Source organism: Mus musculus, chromosome 19, assembly GCF_000001635.26.
Source record: "Mus musculus strain C57BL/6J chromosome 19, GRCm38.p6 C57BL/6J".
NCBI lineage: Eukaryota > Metazoa > Chordata > Mammalia > Rodentia > Muridae > Mus > Mus musculus.
The window spans coordinates 58,261,947-58,276,197 of record NC_000085.6 but is presented as its reverse complement, the minus strand read 5'-3'; the positions used below and the strand labels follow the sequence as shown (position 1 = coordinate 58,276,197).

The following is a 14,251-nucleotide window of genomic DNA, read 5'->3' as shown; positions in this document are numbered from 1 at the left end:
GTTTGTAGAAGGAAACCCCTAGGCTAAGATGTTAAACATTGTACTTAGCCACTGTGGTTAGTAAGGGATCCTATACAGGATCAGAGTTTTTCACCTAGGCTCAACATTGCCAGCCACATGGCTCTCATCTAAGGGTCTCTCCCAGGAAATCAGTTAGAGGTTACAGTAATCCAGGAGTTACACCAGTCTTGCCGATACCTGTTTGCCTATGCTTTATATAACATGATATTTCTTAAAAGTTACAGGAAAAGTAGTTACATGATCTCCCTGCCCACTGTCCAGAGACCATCTGCTGTTCAAGGGGATGCTTCAAGACTGTCATTATGATTATATTTCTATTTACAGCTAGCAGTGTGTTCCCTTTAATATGCTTTTCTCTGCATCAACCACCGTTGCTTAGGCTTCCTGACAGGCTCATGGCATTTGCCAGCCCTTTCTTCTTCTTTGAGGGTGGGTTTTTTTTTTTTCTGTGACAGAGGGTGATACGTTTCTACATTAGCGTCTATTCATTTCATTTTCATTTTCTCAGAGAAAAACAATCAGCGCTCATCACTGCTGTAGTCATGGAGATTTCCTGTCTCCAGAAGAAATCCAAACGTGGAGTTTCTTTGTTCGTCCTATGCTGGACATTTGCAGGTCCTTGGTTAGATCACAGCACTCCGGGCAGGGAGGGAAGCCACCGAAACCGATTACAGCATGACTCATAACCCAGTGTCAGCGGGGGAGGTGTGTGCGTGAGTGGTATCCAAGGGCTGCAGGAGCTGTTGTATACAGTAGGCACTCAGGTGGATAGTTGCTGGGCTGAGAGCCAGTGTTCCAGCCACCTATCAAAATGTGTCTTCTCAAGACGCATGTACTTGGGAGAGCCACAGCTGCAAACCCACCCTGTCTTTCCCACCACAACACTATTTTTTTGATGAGTTAGCCACACTCTGAGCCTCTCTGTAGCCTACCAGCTCTTTCCTGCTTGTTGACTGCCACCATTTTGGCACATTCTCTCCTTTTATATTTCTCCCTGCCCCTCAGTGCTTTGCTGTGATTCTTCTGGGAACATACCACACACACACACACACACACACACACACATACATACATACATACACACACTGTCCTCAGCTACATGCTTTGTGCCCCATTACTACCCAAGCAGTGTCCTAAGCAAATCTTTGCTGAACATCTGAGAGAGCTAAGCAAGAGTCTTTCTAACACACATCTCATTGTGTAGATGTGTCAGTTTAAAGTCCTTCCGCGGCTCCCGTGCCTTTAGGACAAAATCTAAAACTCAGTTTATTGAATATTTTCACTTTCAGGCTCACCTGCATCCCATCCTAGCTGAAATGCTTAGCAGAGCTCTTGGCGAGGTGTGTGCTTAGTGTAATGGTTGTGGGTCCTCTCTGGGGCTGGGGCTGGATGGATTGTGGCTATCCCCCAACCCTAGCCATGGAGTTTTATAACTTGGAAGGGTCCACACTGACCTTCTCCCAGCCTCAGGCTCCTCTTCTAGATAGCGGGGTCCACGCTACCAGTCAGTAAGGTTCTTGTGAGAGTTGAGAGCATGATGAACACAGAAACAAGCACCCAGCACATACAAACCCTTCATTACGGTTACCCTGGAATTACAGTAAACACAATAAGATGGAGGTGACCTCTGTGGGCCACACCCTCCTTTGCCTTTCCCTGACAAGTGTGCCCCTCCTTCTGTCTCAACCCTGGCAACATGACTTCTCTTAAGCCATTGTAGCCATGGGTTGAAAGCATTTGCAGCGGAGTTAGTGTGTAGTTTTAAAATCCAGGTTCTGTTGTGCCCTGTTTTCCTCTAGAATGAAGACTTATTTTTCTTAAGTATAAAATTAGGATTAGGGTATGAGGTGGGAGACTGGGCCAGGGAGATGATAGAAAGGGAGAGTGTGTGAGGGAAATGAGCCCAAACTAAGTGTTATAAAATACCACAGGGAAACCTGTTACTTTGCATGCTAATTAAAACATAATAAATAAATAAAATCAAAACTTAAAACAACAAAATATCTACCTCCTTAGAGGTTGCCAGGAAAAAACTAGGTCATTTGTAAAGCTGTATATTAAATTCTTCATTTGTCTTTGGTTTTACTTTTTTTTAGCAGGCTTTCTGAACAGCTTTCAAGGACTTTCTGTCCTCCTGGCAATTAGGAAGTAGAGGCAGGAGGATTGAACTTTAAGAAGTGGAGGCAGGGGGCTCAAGAGTTCAAGGTCATTCTTAGCTACAAATCCAGTTAAGGCCTGCCTGAGCTACTACGCAAGACCCTGTCTCAAATCAACAAAACAAACAAGAACTAGCCAAGGTATTTTCATAATCCTTTACCTGTTTCTTACGGCTTCTGGACAGATTAAGCTAAAGACAAGGTCTTTCTCATGATTATATCAGAAGCACCAAGACCTCAGCATTAGTCTCTGAGCTGGACCTGGTACCACAGCATTAGTCTCTGAGCTGGAACTGGCTAACAGCTTGACCCATGCACCTGGCCACTGGCACTCAACACCTGAGGTCTTAGAGGTGTGTGATGGGGAGAGATGTTACAGAGGAATAATTCCTCTATCTTTGGAAAATACTGAAGATTGGGCTGTAGCTGATGCCACAATGCTTTAGTTGGCAAGTAGAAGCCTGGCTCAGAGTGCCAAGATTGGACAGCCAAGACACAACTCTGGCTTTATCCATAGGACCAACCACATCAACATGTTTCTTCAACATGGTGTTCATTTATCATCCAAGAACAACCTGCTTTATAGCATTTGTTGATTAGCACAGTTTACTCTTATTGTGGTGTTTTCAAACTGATGCTCTAATGTCAAACAAGCAGTTCCCACAATTCCTCAGAATGGCTCCCCTATCCATAATGAGCTGCCTCCAGCACACTACTGTATGGAACTGTTACTTCATCTTCCGTTCTGTATAATGGCAGTCTCATCATATGACCACCTAGTCTCCAAGTGTGGGTGCGAAGAATAAATAGGTGTGGAACAGATCTGATAGAACCAGAAATGTGGATGCTGTAACAGCGACCTTGAACTCTTCGCCCATGATGCATTGGTCTTGTTACTAGGAACACAGAGTTTCCCTTTGGGGATTATTGGTCTCATTAACAAAAGAATTAAAAGCAGATTCAGAAGGAAGCTTGAGGACATCATTATTTGCGTTTAAGAGGGAACAGAACAACACAAATTAGGTGAAAATCCTGGCCACTGCCTGAAGGAAAGGTGCAGGAAATCATACCATTTAAGTTAGACAAGGAATACATTTAAAGTTAAAAGGACTCCCAGGAATGGAAGGGAAATTGAGCTGAGAAAAAGATCTCTCAAACCACCCTCCCGTGCACTGACTGTGTGGTCTTCCATTGCTCCCCACTCCGTATTCCATAGCTGCTCTTGGGGCACATGTTCCTCTTGTTGGATAATCCTGTGTAAAGTGGGGGGTCGGGGGGCTTCTTGCTCCTCGGAACACTAGCTTCTTCTATGCTTATCTTCCTGCTGCTTTCTTCCCTCCCCAAATTGTATTCCACAGCCTTACTGGTCTTAGAGCTGTCTTCATTCACTCTCCTCTCAATAAGCACTCATCGGGGGTTCTGATGTGTATTTTGTTTGGTTCTCCCAATCAGGCGTATACTTTCTGCAACATTCTGACTCAATTAGCCTTTTATTCCAGAGTCTAGTTGTGAAGTCAGTTCTGGAGTGATTAAGCAAAATGAGTCTGGTAGTATTTGCCTAGATGGCAGGGGTAGAGGAGTAGAGGTGAGGGGGGACTGTCATCGGCACCACAGCAGCATCAGTTAACAGTATTCTCTAGAGACTCAGACACATCCAAGGGCAGAAGGGGCTACCAGGTCAGGGCATTGTTCAACCTGCCAACACTACCAGCCAGGTCTGTGTAGAGCTGTCTGAGGTAGAGGTAGGTTTTGTACAGTTAGAAACCATTAGATCATTGACTTTCATGACCAGAAACTTTTTTTTAAATTTTTTCTGAAATTAACACTCCATTCAAGCTGAATGCCATTGGATCCAGTTGAGTAAGCCCGGGGTATCTTTAGGGATTTCCTACAGAAAAGAAATTCTTTGGCCAGACTGTAGAAATGCCAGAGTCTTATGCCATTCTGTGTGTTTAGTACAAGGACGGGATGCGGCCAAGCCTTGGCTGTGTTTGTGTTCCCGGTATTCACATATGTTCAGTCTCGCCGAATGGGGGAGGGCTGGTTTGCAGAGGCTCTGAGCTTAGCCAGTGGCCCTGGTCCAGAAGTGGCTGAGAGGCTTTCTAAGAGGTTTTGGTGTTGTATAGAGAAAACAAAGCAGATCCCAGCGCCTGTGCCCAGACCCCTGGGATGCGCCTGCCTCCTAGAACACAGAGACCTTGCAGTATACTGTGAACTTTGACCACTGGCTAGGCCTTCCTGTGCTCTTTCAGGTTAAAATGGTAGAAAGGGTTCTAGGCATAGTACCTCAACACACCTATAATTCTAGAATTGGGAGGCTGAGGCAGGAGGATTGCAAGTTTGAGGACAGCCTGTACTACACAACAAGACTTTATCTCAGAAACAAAGCAAACACCACCAACCTCAAAACCTAGAAGAAATTGAGCCTTTACAAACCTTTAACTCCATACAGCCCCGCCCATATCAGCATAGCAAACTCAGGCCTGCTCATAGATGAAGCAAATCACAGCTTCTCTTGTGGAAAGAGGTAGGATGAACCCTGAGCATGTCAGCAGCCAACCAGAGTGAGTGGGGGCAACGGAGACAAGTGCCTGTTGTCTACCGAGTTGCTGGCCGCTGACTGCCAAGATGATCTTAGCAGAGGCCATTTCTTATTCAGGATTTCCCCAACGATATCTCCTGATGATCTTAAAACAGCCTGATGGGCAAAATCAGCCCTCTCCCTCCTCAGACCAGTGAGTTGATGGCCTCCCTTCATTTGCTTCTGTGTCTCCTCTTTCACCGCCACTCAGGGCTTCCCAATGAATCCCACTCTTCCTCTGCAGAGTTCTCAGAGTTCTGATAGCCACATCTTGGCCAAAGGGCCCCAAGGACAAGACACCACCGAGGCACAGGCCTCTTTGCTCATAGAGAGCCTCTCCCACCTCTCTTGGATTTCCCTTTGCTCCCAGAAAACCCGGCTCTTTAGGTGTGTGGGGCGAGGGGATGAGAAAAGACTCGGGAGACAGAAGCATGCATATTGCAAGGCTCTAGGAATTATGGGAGCAGATGGGCTGTAGGATCCAATTTTGATGCCAGGAACATGTTTCTGTATAAAGTAAATATTTTCCCAGTGTGGATCTCCGGTGAGAGTGTAGAGAAGCATATTTCCTAAAGATGCAAATAAGTCTAGTCAGAAATAAATATTGAATGGAAACTTCAAAGCCTCTAGATTTCTCCAGTTATAGACCCTGAAGATTTCTGTCCAAACAAGCAGGCACACACAGGTAGATGAGGGATGGGGGAGGGGTGGGTGGGGTTGGGGTTGAAAAAAGGAAATATACACCTATATTTTAGTGTGTGTGTGTGTGTGTTTGCACACAAGCATGTGTGTGCATGCGTGGGCATGTAGCGGGTGGTGAGGGAGAGAGAGAGAATAAGTGTAAAGAAACTTCTCGCCAAAGGAATTATTGTTATGTTTGTCCGAAGACGCAGTGTTTTTTCCACTGTTCATGTATACTTCCCATTTGTTATAGACACATAATATATCATGCATATTTATGGACTGTGAGGTGATGTTTTACTACATGTACATATGCAGCGTGTAATGATTTGAACTAATTGGTGTGTTCATTGCCCCAGAAATGCATCATGCCTTTGTACTATGAACATCCAAACTCCTCTGTACTTGACTTTTGAAATTCACAATTACATGTCAGCAACCACAGTTGCCTCCTGTGCTAGGAACCATGGGAAGTTGCTCCTCCGACCAGCCTCACCCCTGAGGCTGTCACCAGCTTCTCTCCTCATCCCTCCTCTCAATTCAGAGGCCTGGGGTGTTTTCAGTATCCCCCCCCCCAACCCCTTTTCTGTTGCAGATCTCGCCTTGCAGATTTTTTTACCAACTGCCAGCCAGAGTCAAGGTCTGTCAGCAACTGTCTTAAGGAGAACTACGCAGACTGCCTCCTGGCCTACTCGGGACTGATTGGTAAGACCAGGGGAGGGAGGGAATGGCAAAGAAATCTGGATTACAGATCTGCTTAAGGCAGCATGCAATGTCTGCACAAGAGAAAATTTCCCAGTAGACTTCATTCCTGAGGTTTGAAGAAAGCCTAAAGAGGAAAAGGAAGGAAGGAAGGAAAGAAGGAAACATGCCAGAGAAGGACGAAGCTGGGCTAATTATGAAGCCAGGAAAGCTATAGATTTTAAAGAAAGATGAGCATCTCCATTGGGGAAGTGGCCACACACAACAAAAGCAGGGGGTTGCATGTGTATTAGAAGAAGAGAACAAGTCAAAGTTAATTGAATTAGGAAAGAAGGAACCTGGAAATCCAAGAAAAAGTCTCCAAGAAATGACCCCCTGTAAATGACTCCCCCCCCCCCCCCCAATACTGAGAGGAGCTCCTTGCCAACGTTTTTTCTTGTCCGTTGGACTCCTGATGTGCAATCCTCCTGTGTGGGATTGTTTAGAATTATATTCCTTGTAAATAACGGAAAGCAGAAACTGTATTTTCGAGCTTGCGAGGCTTGTGTGGCACTAGGCTAGCCATATGCTCAGCGTCCAGGAGAACAGTAAAATTAAATAACCCTCCTTGGGGAAACATCCAGAAAGAGGTAAACTTACATCCAGGACAAACAGGGCTGGCAGGGAGGAAGGTGGCTGTCCTTATGTGCCAGGGATAGCTGGAGCTTCTCGCTCAGCTCCATCACAGTTGGCATCTGAGAAGAAACTTACAGTGAAGACTGTGGAAGGTAAGAGAAATCACAGCTGTCACACAGCCCTGGCTTGGCGGCATCTCCATCCAAGCATCTGTGACAGGGCCATACACATCACCAGCAGGAAGACCCTCCCACCTAGAATGACAACACAAGCTAACAACCTCATCACCGGAACGTTTCCAGTGAGAGTCTTTGGTTCCAGCGATCAAGAGTGTAATGCAAAAGGCCCCAGCTAATCTTGACTTTCAGAAAGGATACCTGTGCTCCCACGTGTAACACCTTTAAGAGTCCTGCCCCAGTTCCTCCAGCTATGCACCATTTCTGTGGTTCTGGCCAACAAGTGTACACGCCCTCCTTAAGTTAGAACGGCAGAAATGTAGGCATGGTCTCCCTAACAAAGGTCTTAGTCTCCACCTAGAAATTATGGAGTTGCAGCAATAACAAGAGCAATTAAGACATATGCACTGTTCAAAAAGAATAAAACATAAAAAAAAAATAGGTAAACTAAAACCAGGGCTGCTCCAGGAAGACAGTGTTAAGTCTCTGCAGATGGAGTCATTGTTACTACTTCAGTGTTAAGTCTCTACAGATGGAGTCATTGTTACTACTTCATGCTCATTAACTCCCCGGTGAGCCGCCAAGGCGAGGTACTGCCAGCATTTCTGTGAGATCATCATTCCTGGGCTTGGCAAACCTTCTGTGCCTGAGGATGAAGAAGTGGAGGGAATGGCTGGATGGTAGATGGAGTGTGTTGTGCTGGCCAAAGAGTATTTCTCTCCTGGGTCTGTATCTCTTCTTCAGCATGGCTTTCTGAGCCAGCGGCTCCTAACCTCTGCACAAAGCTTGCCCCTGCCTTTCTACATGCCAGGGATCTACTGTGCCATCAGAAGTGCAATAGCTTTGACCTCTCCACTCTGTTCCCAGTGTCTGGTGAATTAGACCTCCTGTAAGGTGCAGATGAAAATTCTCATGCTAATAATGAGATTTGAGTTTAAAAGAATAGTAGTAAACCAGTAGGGTCATGACAGTATGCCCTTGACCCCAGAAGAGTTTCCAAAACTATTGTTTTATTTGTAGCTAAACTCATCTTCTGGATTTTTGACCACCTACGTTTTCCACAAAAGCAACCAGAAACAGAAAGTTCTTGGCATCCGTGGGCATTGCCTGGTATGAACCACCCAGGAGAAGACATTTGGATTGTATTAAATATAAATGCATCATATATGTCTCCCAGTGGAGAACTCAACAGAAAAACCACAAGTCATAAGCCGGAAGGCCCACACATCATCTCTGTGGGAACCGTCGTGGATCCATAGACAGTACTTGATGAAGGAGTTCCACTATGTTTGTTTGGCTTGGTTTTGGTTTCTTTGGGGTTTTTTTTTTGTTTATTGTTTTTTCTCTCTCCTCCTTTTCTGTAGTCTTTCTTCTTCTTTTGATAAGGTCTCATGGAGTCCACTGGCCTCAAATTCCCTTTGTAGCTAAGGATGACCGTGAACTCATCTGCCTCCACCTGCCAAGTGCTGGATTACAGATGTACACCACCACACCTGGCTTATGTGGTGCTATAGATTGGACAAGTACCTACCAAATGAGCTACACCCACACTTTATCTCCATCTCTTTCTACTGTGGACAACTTTATTTTAATCAGTTTAGAATCTAGGGGATGGCAGCCTCTTTTGACACATTTGTAGACATTCAGGATGTGGCAACCTCATTGGAGACATCTACAGTCGCCTGTGTGACTCTAAAGAAGCCATTTGCCTCCAAGGAAGCTGCATTAAAAGCATAAAAGAATTCTTAAGATAATGCACACCCAGTATGCTCTATTTATGAAGATTAATGACATTTTCAAGACAATGCAAGGGATTTGGCATCTCATAGATTCTAAGTTAATTCTCGCCTTCTCCACAAAATCCATACCATTGTGCAGGAAAAGAAATACCCTAAATACAGCCCAAGGAGTTTGCTTATAATTTTTTAAGTAAATGTATAAATTATTTTATGTGCTCAAGATAAATTGCCAAGAAACGCACCGCTTAACATAATTCCCTGCCCAGCAACCATGGCGTTTGTGACTAGCTGTGACATTTCTACTGTCAGAGCAATGTTTGTTTCCTTTTTTAGGTCATAGAAGTGTCCGTGTCAACATAGGAGGGCAACATGCCTTGTCTTTTTCTCTTCCAGGCACAGTCATGACTCCTAACTACATAGACTCCAGCAGCCTCAGTGTGGCGCCGTGGTGCGATTGCAGCAACAGTGGCAATGACCTGGAAGATTGCCTGAAGTTTCTGAATTTTTTTAAGGACAATACGTGTCTCAGTGAGTTTTTTTGTTTGCATGGTTGTTTATTTCTTTTTTAAATAAGACAAATGCCAGTGCATCTGTGTCTTCCTCTTTGAGCGGAAGTTCTGTCTGTCTGCTATGTCCTCCCTTCCCTTTCCTTTCTCCCTCCCTTTCCTGGTGGCTGGTGGACGCTTGCTTCTTTTGGTATGCTCAGTGACACAGCAGGGAACCACACACGTGATGAATTGGCTGCTGCCAAGACTGTGGTCCCAAAGACCGATGAGGACAAGAGAGTCAAATAACCGAGGGTGTATCGTGTGGGAAAGAACGCCTCTACCCACAGATCAAATTCTGATCTTGGCAGCCAGTGGAGAGTCCATTCCCAGGTTCTGAAAACCTAGTAGGGTTTTACAATGTGAAAAGCTCAACAGAGTGCACAGGACAGGCCTCTGAGGACTCCTCAGGGGGAATGAGAATGTTAAAGTCCACACCTCCTTACATTGACAGGAAGCAGTGGGTCTGGAAAGTAAAACTCAACTTGCTCGATCCGTGCTTCAAACAGTTCAGCTCCAAAGCATCACCTTGGTTTTCCTAAAAAACCCCAAATGGACTTTTGATTTCTTAGGTAGCGTTGGACCTACACAATGAGCCGTAAATACGGAGGCATTTGCAGAAACATTGGGTACGCCAGTGTGTTGTGCTTGGACCTTTAGTTTGGGCTCTGTTTTATGCATTTTTTCCCATCACATCTTGTAATCTTCTGGTTGAATACAAGTTTTAGCAAAAAAAATACAAAGCCATGAAAACTTTGTTCCTCAGGGAGACATCAAAGTTGTCCCTCTTGGGCAGCATTTTGGTAAAGGGGAGAATGGTCTTCTTAATGACTTTTAAATGAAAACAAATGGCAAAGCCATGCAAATTTTTCATAATCGTTCCGTTTATCCTAGTTTGGATGGGGCACAGGGCTGCAAATACAGTGTCTTACAAAGGGGCCTGGAGTAGAAGCTGTTACAGTTCCTTGAACGTGACTTGTGCTTAGAAACTTCAGCCCACTTTCTTCCAATTAGCCAGGCTTCTCTCAGATTCCCCTGCCAGGAGCACAGCTACAGTTGGTTGTTTCATCAGAGTTTGGGAATGGGAAATGGTCATTTTAAAGCCAAGTGCATGGCTGAGGTGTAGGGAAGAGAGAAGATTAAGGGGAAGAGGGAGGAGGGGAGACCTGTATCCTCCCCAGCATCTCTAGACCACTTTATCTCCATCCCAGCCTCCTTTCTCCTGGCATTTACCACTGCCCATGTGTGGGAGGTTTTGCATTTTTTACTTTCTGGTCAGAGTTCTGCTCGGGGATGTGGCTTTGGTCTTATGTAGCTGTCACTACTGGTCAAGATCTTACGTTTAGTACACAGAGCCATACCTGGAACTTAGTTACAGTGGGAACATTCCAGTGGATGAACAAGAGAACAACTAAACTCAAAAGGACTATGTCCACAGCCCTGTGAAAGCAAGGGTAGTCTTTACATCAACACCCTTAGGAAAGCAGGGGTAGCTTCACGTCGGCACCCCTGGGAAAGCAAGGGTAGACTTCACAAATGGCAGCTGCCTCTCGAGTCTCTCCCTCCCATCTAACAAGGAGAAGCAGAGCCCTGCGTTCTTGTCCTGAGATTACTTAGGGAACCTGGTCTACAGGTTTGCCTTTCTCGAGGGTCTGTAAAGCACTTAAGCCACAGTGCCTAGCAAGAAGCACGAAGCTGCATTTGTATTACTTGGAAGCTGCCACTTACAGAGCCCCCAACCCCTCCCAGTGTACAGTCATGGAAAACAAGCTTCCAATTTTGCTAAACTCGAAGGATGACAATTTTGAAACAAAGTGTCACTTCTGAGAGGAAGATTAGGGTTCACTTACTCTGTCTTACGTATCAAAAGTGCCAAGTAAGCGTCATGTATTAGCAATTTGCACTTTTGGGTCCCAAATGAAGGAGTCTGATTTCTTATACAATGAATATGAAATAAAAAAAAAATCCTAAATCCAGGGCAAATCCCCGAAGACCTGATTAAAAAGTGTTTTTTTATTCATTTTGGGAAGGGAACAACAGACAACCAATTTACTCTTGCCATAAAAACAATCTAATCCCATGAAATTATAATAAGCTCTGAAAGTTTCACGTTTCAAACTTTTCATTTAGACAGGGCTATGCCTATCTAATTATGCAGATTTTGTTTGGAAGACTGGAAGCAGAAAGGAGAAAAATAATCATACTTAAATTTTCATAGATATTGATGAGGTCTGGGGTAGATTTTTCTTCTTATGAAAGTGGCTGCATTCTCCTACCAAGTGAGGGCGAGTGTTAGCACTGCCCAGCTTCAGGGTAAAGAAAACCCCACTGGTTAATTTCCATTTGGTATAGAATTCTTAGACAGTGTAAGGATTTTTTTTTCTTGAAAGTGATGTAGCTGTGGTGCTACTTCTGAGTCTGAGGGTGACTTTCAGAGAGCTGACAATAAGTTCTTGCTATGTTCATGGTAGAGCAAGTGTCTTGCTCAGTGTTTAATGAGTGGATTGATTTCTGAGCACCTGATCCAAGAAATTGGTTCTCAGTACCATCAGGTAGATGTGTAGAGAGGTGGCTGGGTGAGTGGGTAGATGGGTGGGATATGGGGCATAGGTGGGATTGGGAGAATGGGATGGGTGGGATGGGGTTGGGGGATAGGTAGGATTGGGTAGAGTTGGGGGGAAGAGGGTGGGAGACGTGGAATGGGGGAAGGGGGATGGGTTGGGTGGGATGTAGGCAGATGGGCCAATGAGGAGCTGGTGATCGGGATTGTTCTGACACATCCAGTGTTACAACCAAAATTACTCCTCCTGTGCGTCTTGGGCTGTGTGCATCCTGCCTGTTATGCTTTGCTTGCCTCTGAAATGGGATTTCCTTTTGTTCCACCACAGAAAATGCAATTCAAGCCTTTGGCAATGGCTCGGATGTGACCATGTGGCAGCCAGCCCCCCCAGTCCAGACCACCACTGCCACGACTACCACTGCCTTCCGGATCAAGAACAAGCCTCTAGGGCCAGCAGGCTCTGAGAATGAGATTCCCACACACGTTTTACCACCGTGTGCTAATTTGCAGGTGAGTAGTGGGTGGTTTCCTTCCAGAGCTGACTTCTGGGAGGACTGTGATCATTGTTCAAAAGGTGCCACTAAGACTTGAAATCCCGCCCCCAAAGTCTCTCTGTTCATATGTATGACTCGGGAGCCCATGGGCTGCAGCATGTGTATGGTGTGGAAGTCAGAACACAACCTTGGTGTCAACTTTTTTCCCTGAGTTTTGGAGAGAGGCTCTGGTTGACTCTGTTTAGCCGGCCCTAGTTGTGAGCTTTGGGATTGATTTGTCACATCTAAGGTTGACCCATCCACATCTCTGCCTCCTACCTCATAAGGGTGCAGGAATTACCAGTGCATGCTAGCTGTGTCTAGCTTTACATGGGTTTTGGGAATATGCATTCAGGTCTTCATGTGTGTGGTGAGCACATTAGTGCTTTGCCCACTTTGCTGTCTCTTCAGATTTGCACTGGGAAGATGTGATGTCTTCACATGAAGACAGTTGTGGGACTGACTGCCACTTTCTGAGGACTTTGGTCAAGTGTCTGTGAAATGAGGGGTCTGGGTAGATTAACTGCTAAGGTTTTTGGTCTTTGTTTTTTGGGGTGGAGAGGAGGTAGGGTTGTTTTTTCTTGCAGGGCAAGGTAGAGCTGAGTTGGCTATCTGTATTTGTAGCCAATTCTGTGTTCTCGACAAAGCAACAACATATCAAGTAGAGGGAGTTCTTGGCTTGTTGCCATTACAGCCATTCAAACCTCCATGGACTGTTCGCTGCCTCTGAAGGTAAATCAGAGGCAGAAGCGTTGTTACTAGCTGCTGTGTAGAGTCTCAGAAAGACTAATTATTTGCAAGGCAAAAAAGGAGGAGGAGGAGGAGGAGGAGCAGCAGCAGCAGCAGCTTTTTCAGTGTAAGAGTGCCATGGAAAACCTTGTGTTTTTCCAGGAGTGCTCCAGTCACAAGGAGTGCTCCAGGCCCAGGGGTGCTCCAGTTTCTGTTGTTTTATTGAGTTCTCATTGTAATAAGTATTCAAAGGTCAACAAGACATTAGTTCTTTGGATGTTTGCAGGGATTCCTGTGCCCTTTGACTCTTTGGGTGCTCCTTCTGATAGCTCACAGAGAAGGTTAGCTACTGTAACATAGTGGTCTGGCTCTTGCCTGATAGCTCACAGAGAAGGTTAGCTACTGTAACATAGTGGTCTGGCTCTTGCCTGATAGCTCACAGAGAAGGTTAGCTACTGTAACATAGCTCTTACATCCGAGGACATAGGCTTCAGGAAAATGATGTTTCCATTCAAGTCTGCAGAGCTGGTAGATCACAGAAGCAGTGCTGGGGAATCCAAGAAGGTCACCTGTCCATGTTTGTTCCTGTATGTTGAGGGAGAAGGTAACCCCAAAGTAGCTTCTGCCTTCTGCCACTCCGGGAAAGGAATGTTTAGGTTATTTGCTGTTGTTCTGATTGTTTCAGGGTCTTGAGTATCCTGACTGATCTTGAACTTGTTATGTAGCTAAGGTTGACCTTGAACTTCTTGTCCTTATTCGTCTGTTTCTGGAGTGTTGGGTTGAAGACATGTGCCAGTGTGCCTAGTTTATGCAGAGCTCACGGTAGCGCCCAATGTGTTACTGTCAAGCACTGTAACGGAACCTCGGTCTTACCACAAGAGCACCTCTCCTTTTCCCTGTCCCTGGCAAGGTCAGCTGCTGAGAGCTCTTAGAAGGAGCTTTTGTATGTATACTTTCTTCATTTTTAAGTGCTGTTCTCCCTAGAAAATGTTGAGCAGTTTTCCCATCTAATTTGTATGGCACCGCCTTATACTCCGTGCCCTTTATCTGGGCTTCTGTCTCTGTCTTCTAGTCTGTCTGGGTCCCCACTCCAGCACTCAGTTTCAAGACACACACCAGACACTGGGAGAAAACCAGATCCTATAGCTTGATGTCAAGCCTGGTGTCCCTTGGACATCTGAACCACTTTTGAGACCTAACCCTTTCCAGATCC

The 14,251-nt window shown here is 45.4% G+C and overlaps 1 protein-coding gene across 8 annotated transcripts in view; it reads left to right on the top strand.

The window, feature by feature from the left end:
- Gfra1 (glial cell line derived neurotrophic factor family receptor alpha 1) overlaps window positions 1-14,251 on the top strand; it is a 220,366-nt gene that overhangs the window by 179,749 nt on the left and 26,366 nt on the right. For all 8 annotated transcript variants that reach the window (NR_104342.1, NM_001285457.2, NM_010279.3 and 5 more), the window contains 3 exons: window positions 6,035-6,144; window positions 9,065-9,199; window positions 12,105-12,286. Coding sequence is in view for 7 of the 8 variants with exons in the window: in NM_001285457.2 (NP_001272386.1) it covers window positions 6,035-6,144; window positions 9,065-9,199; window positions 12,105-12,286 (427 nt within the window). In the remaining variant the exon portion in view is untranslated. The remainder of the gene's footprint in view (window positions 1-6,034; window positions 6,145-9,064; window positions 9,200-12,104; window positions 12,287-14,251) is intronic.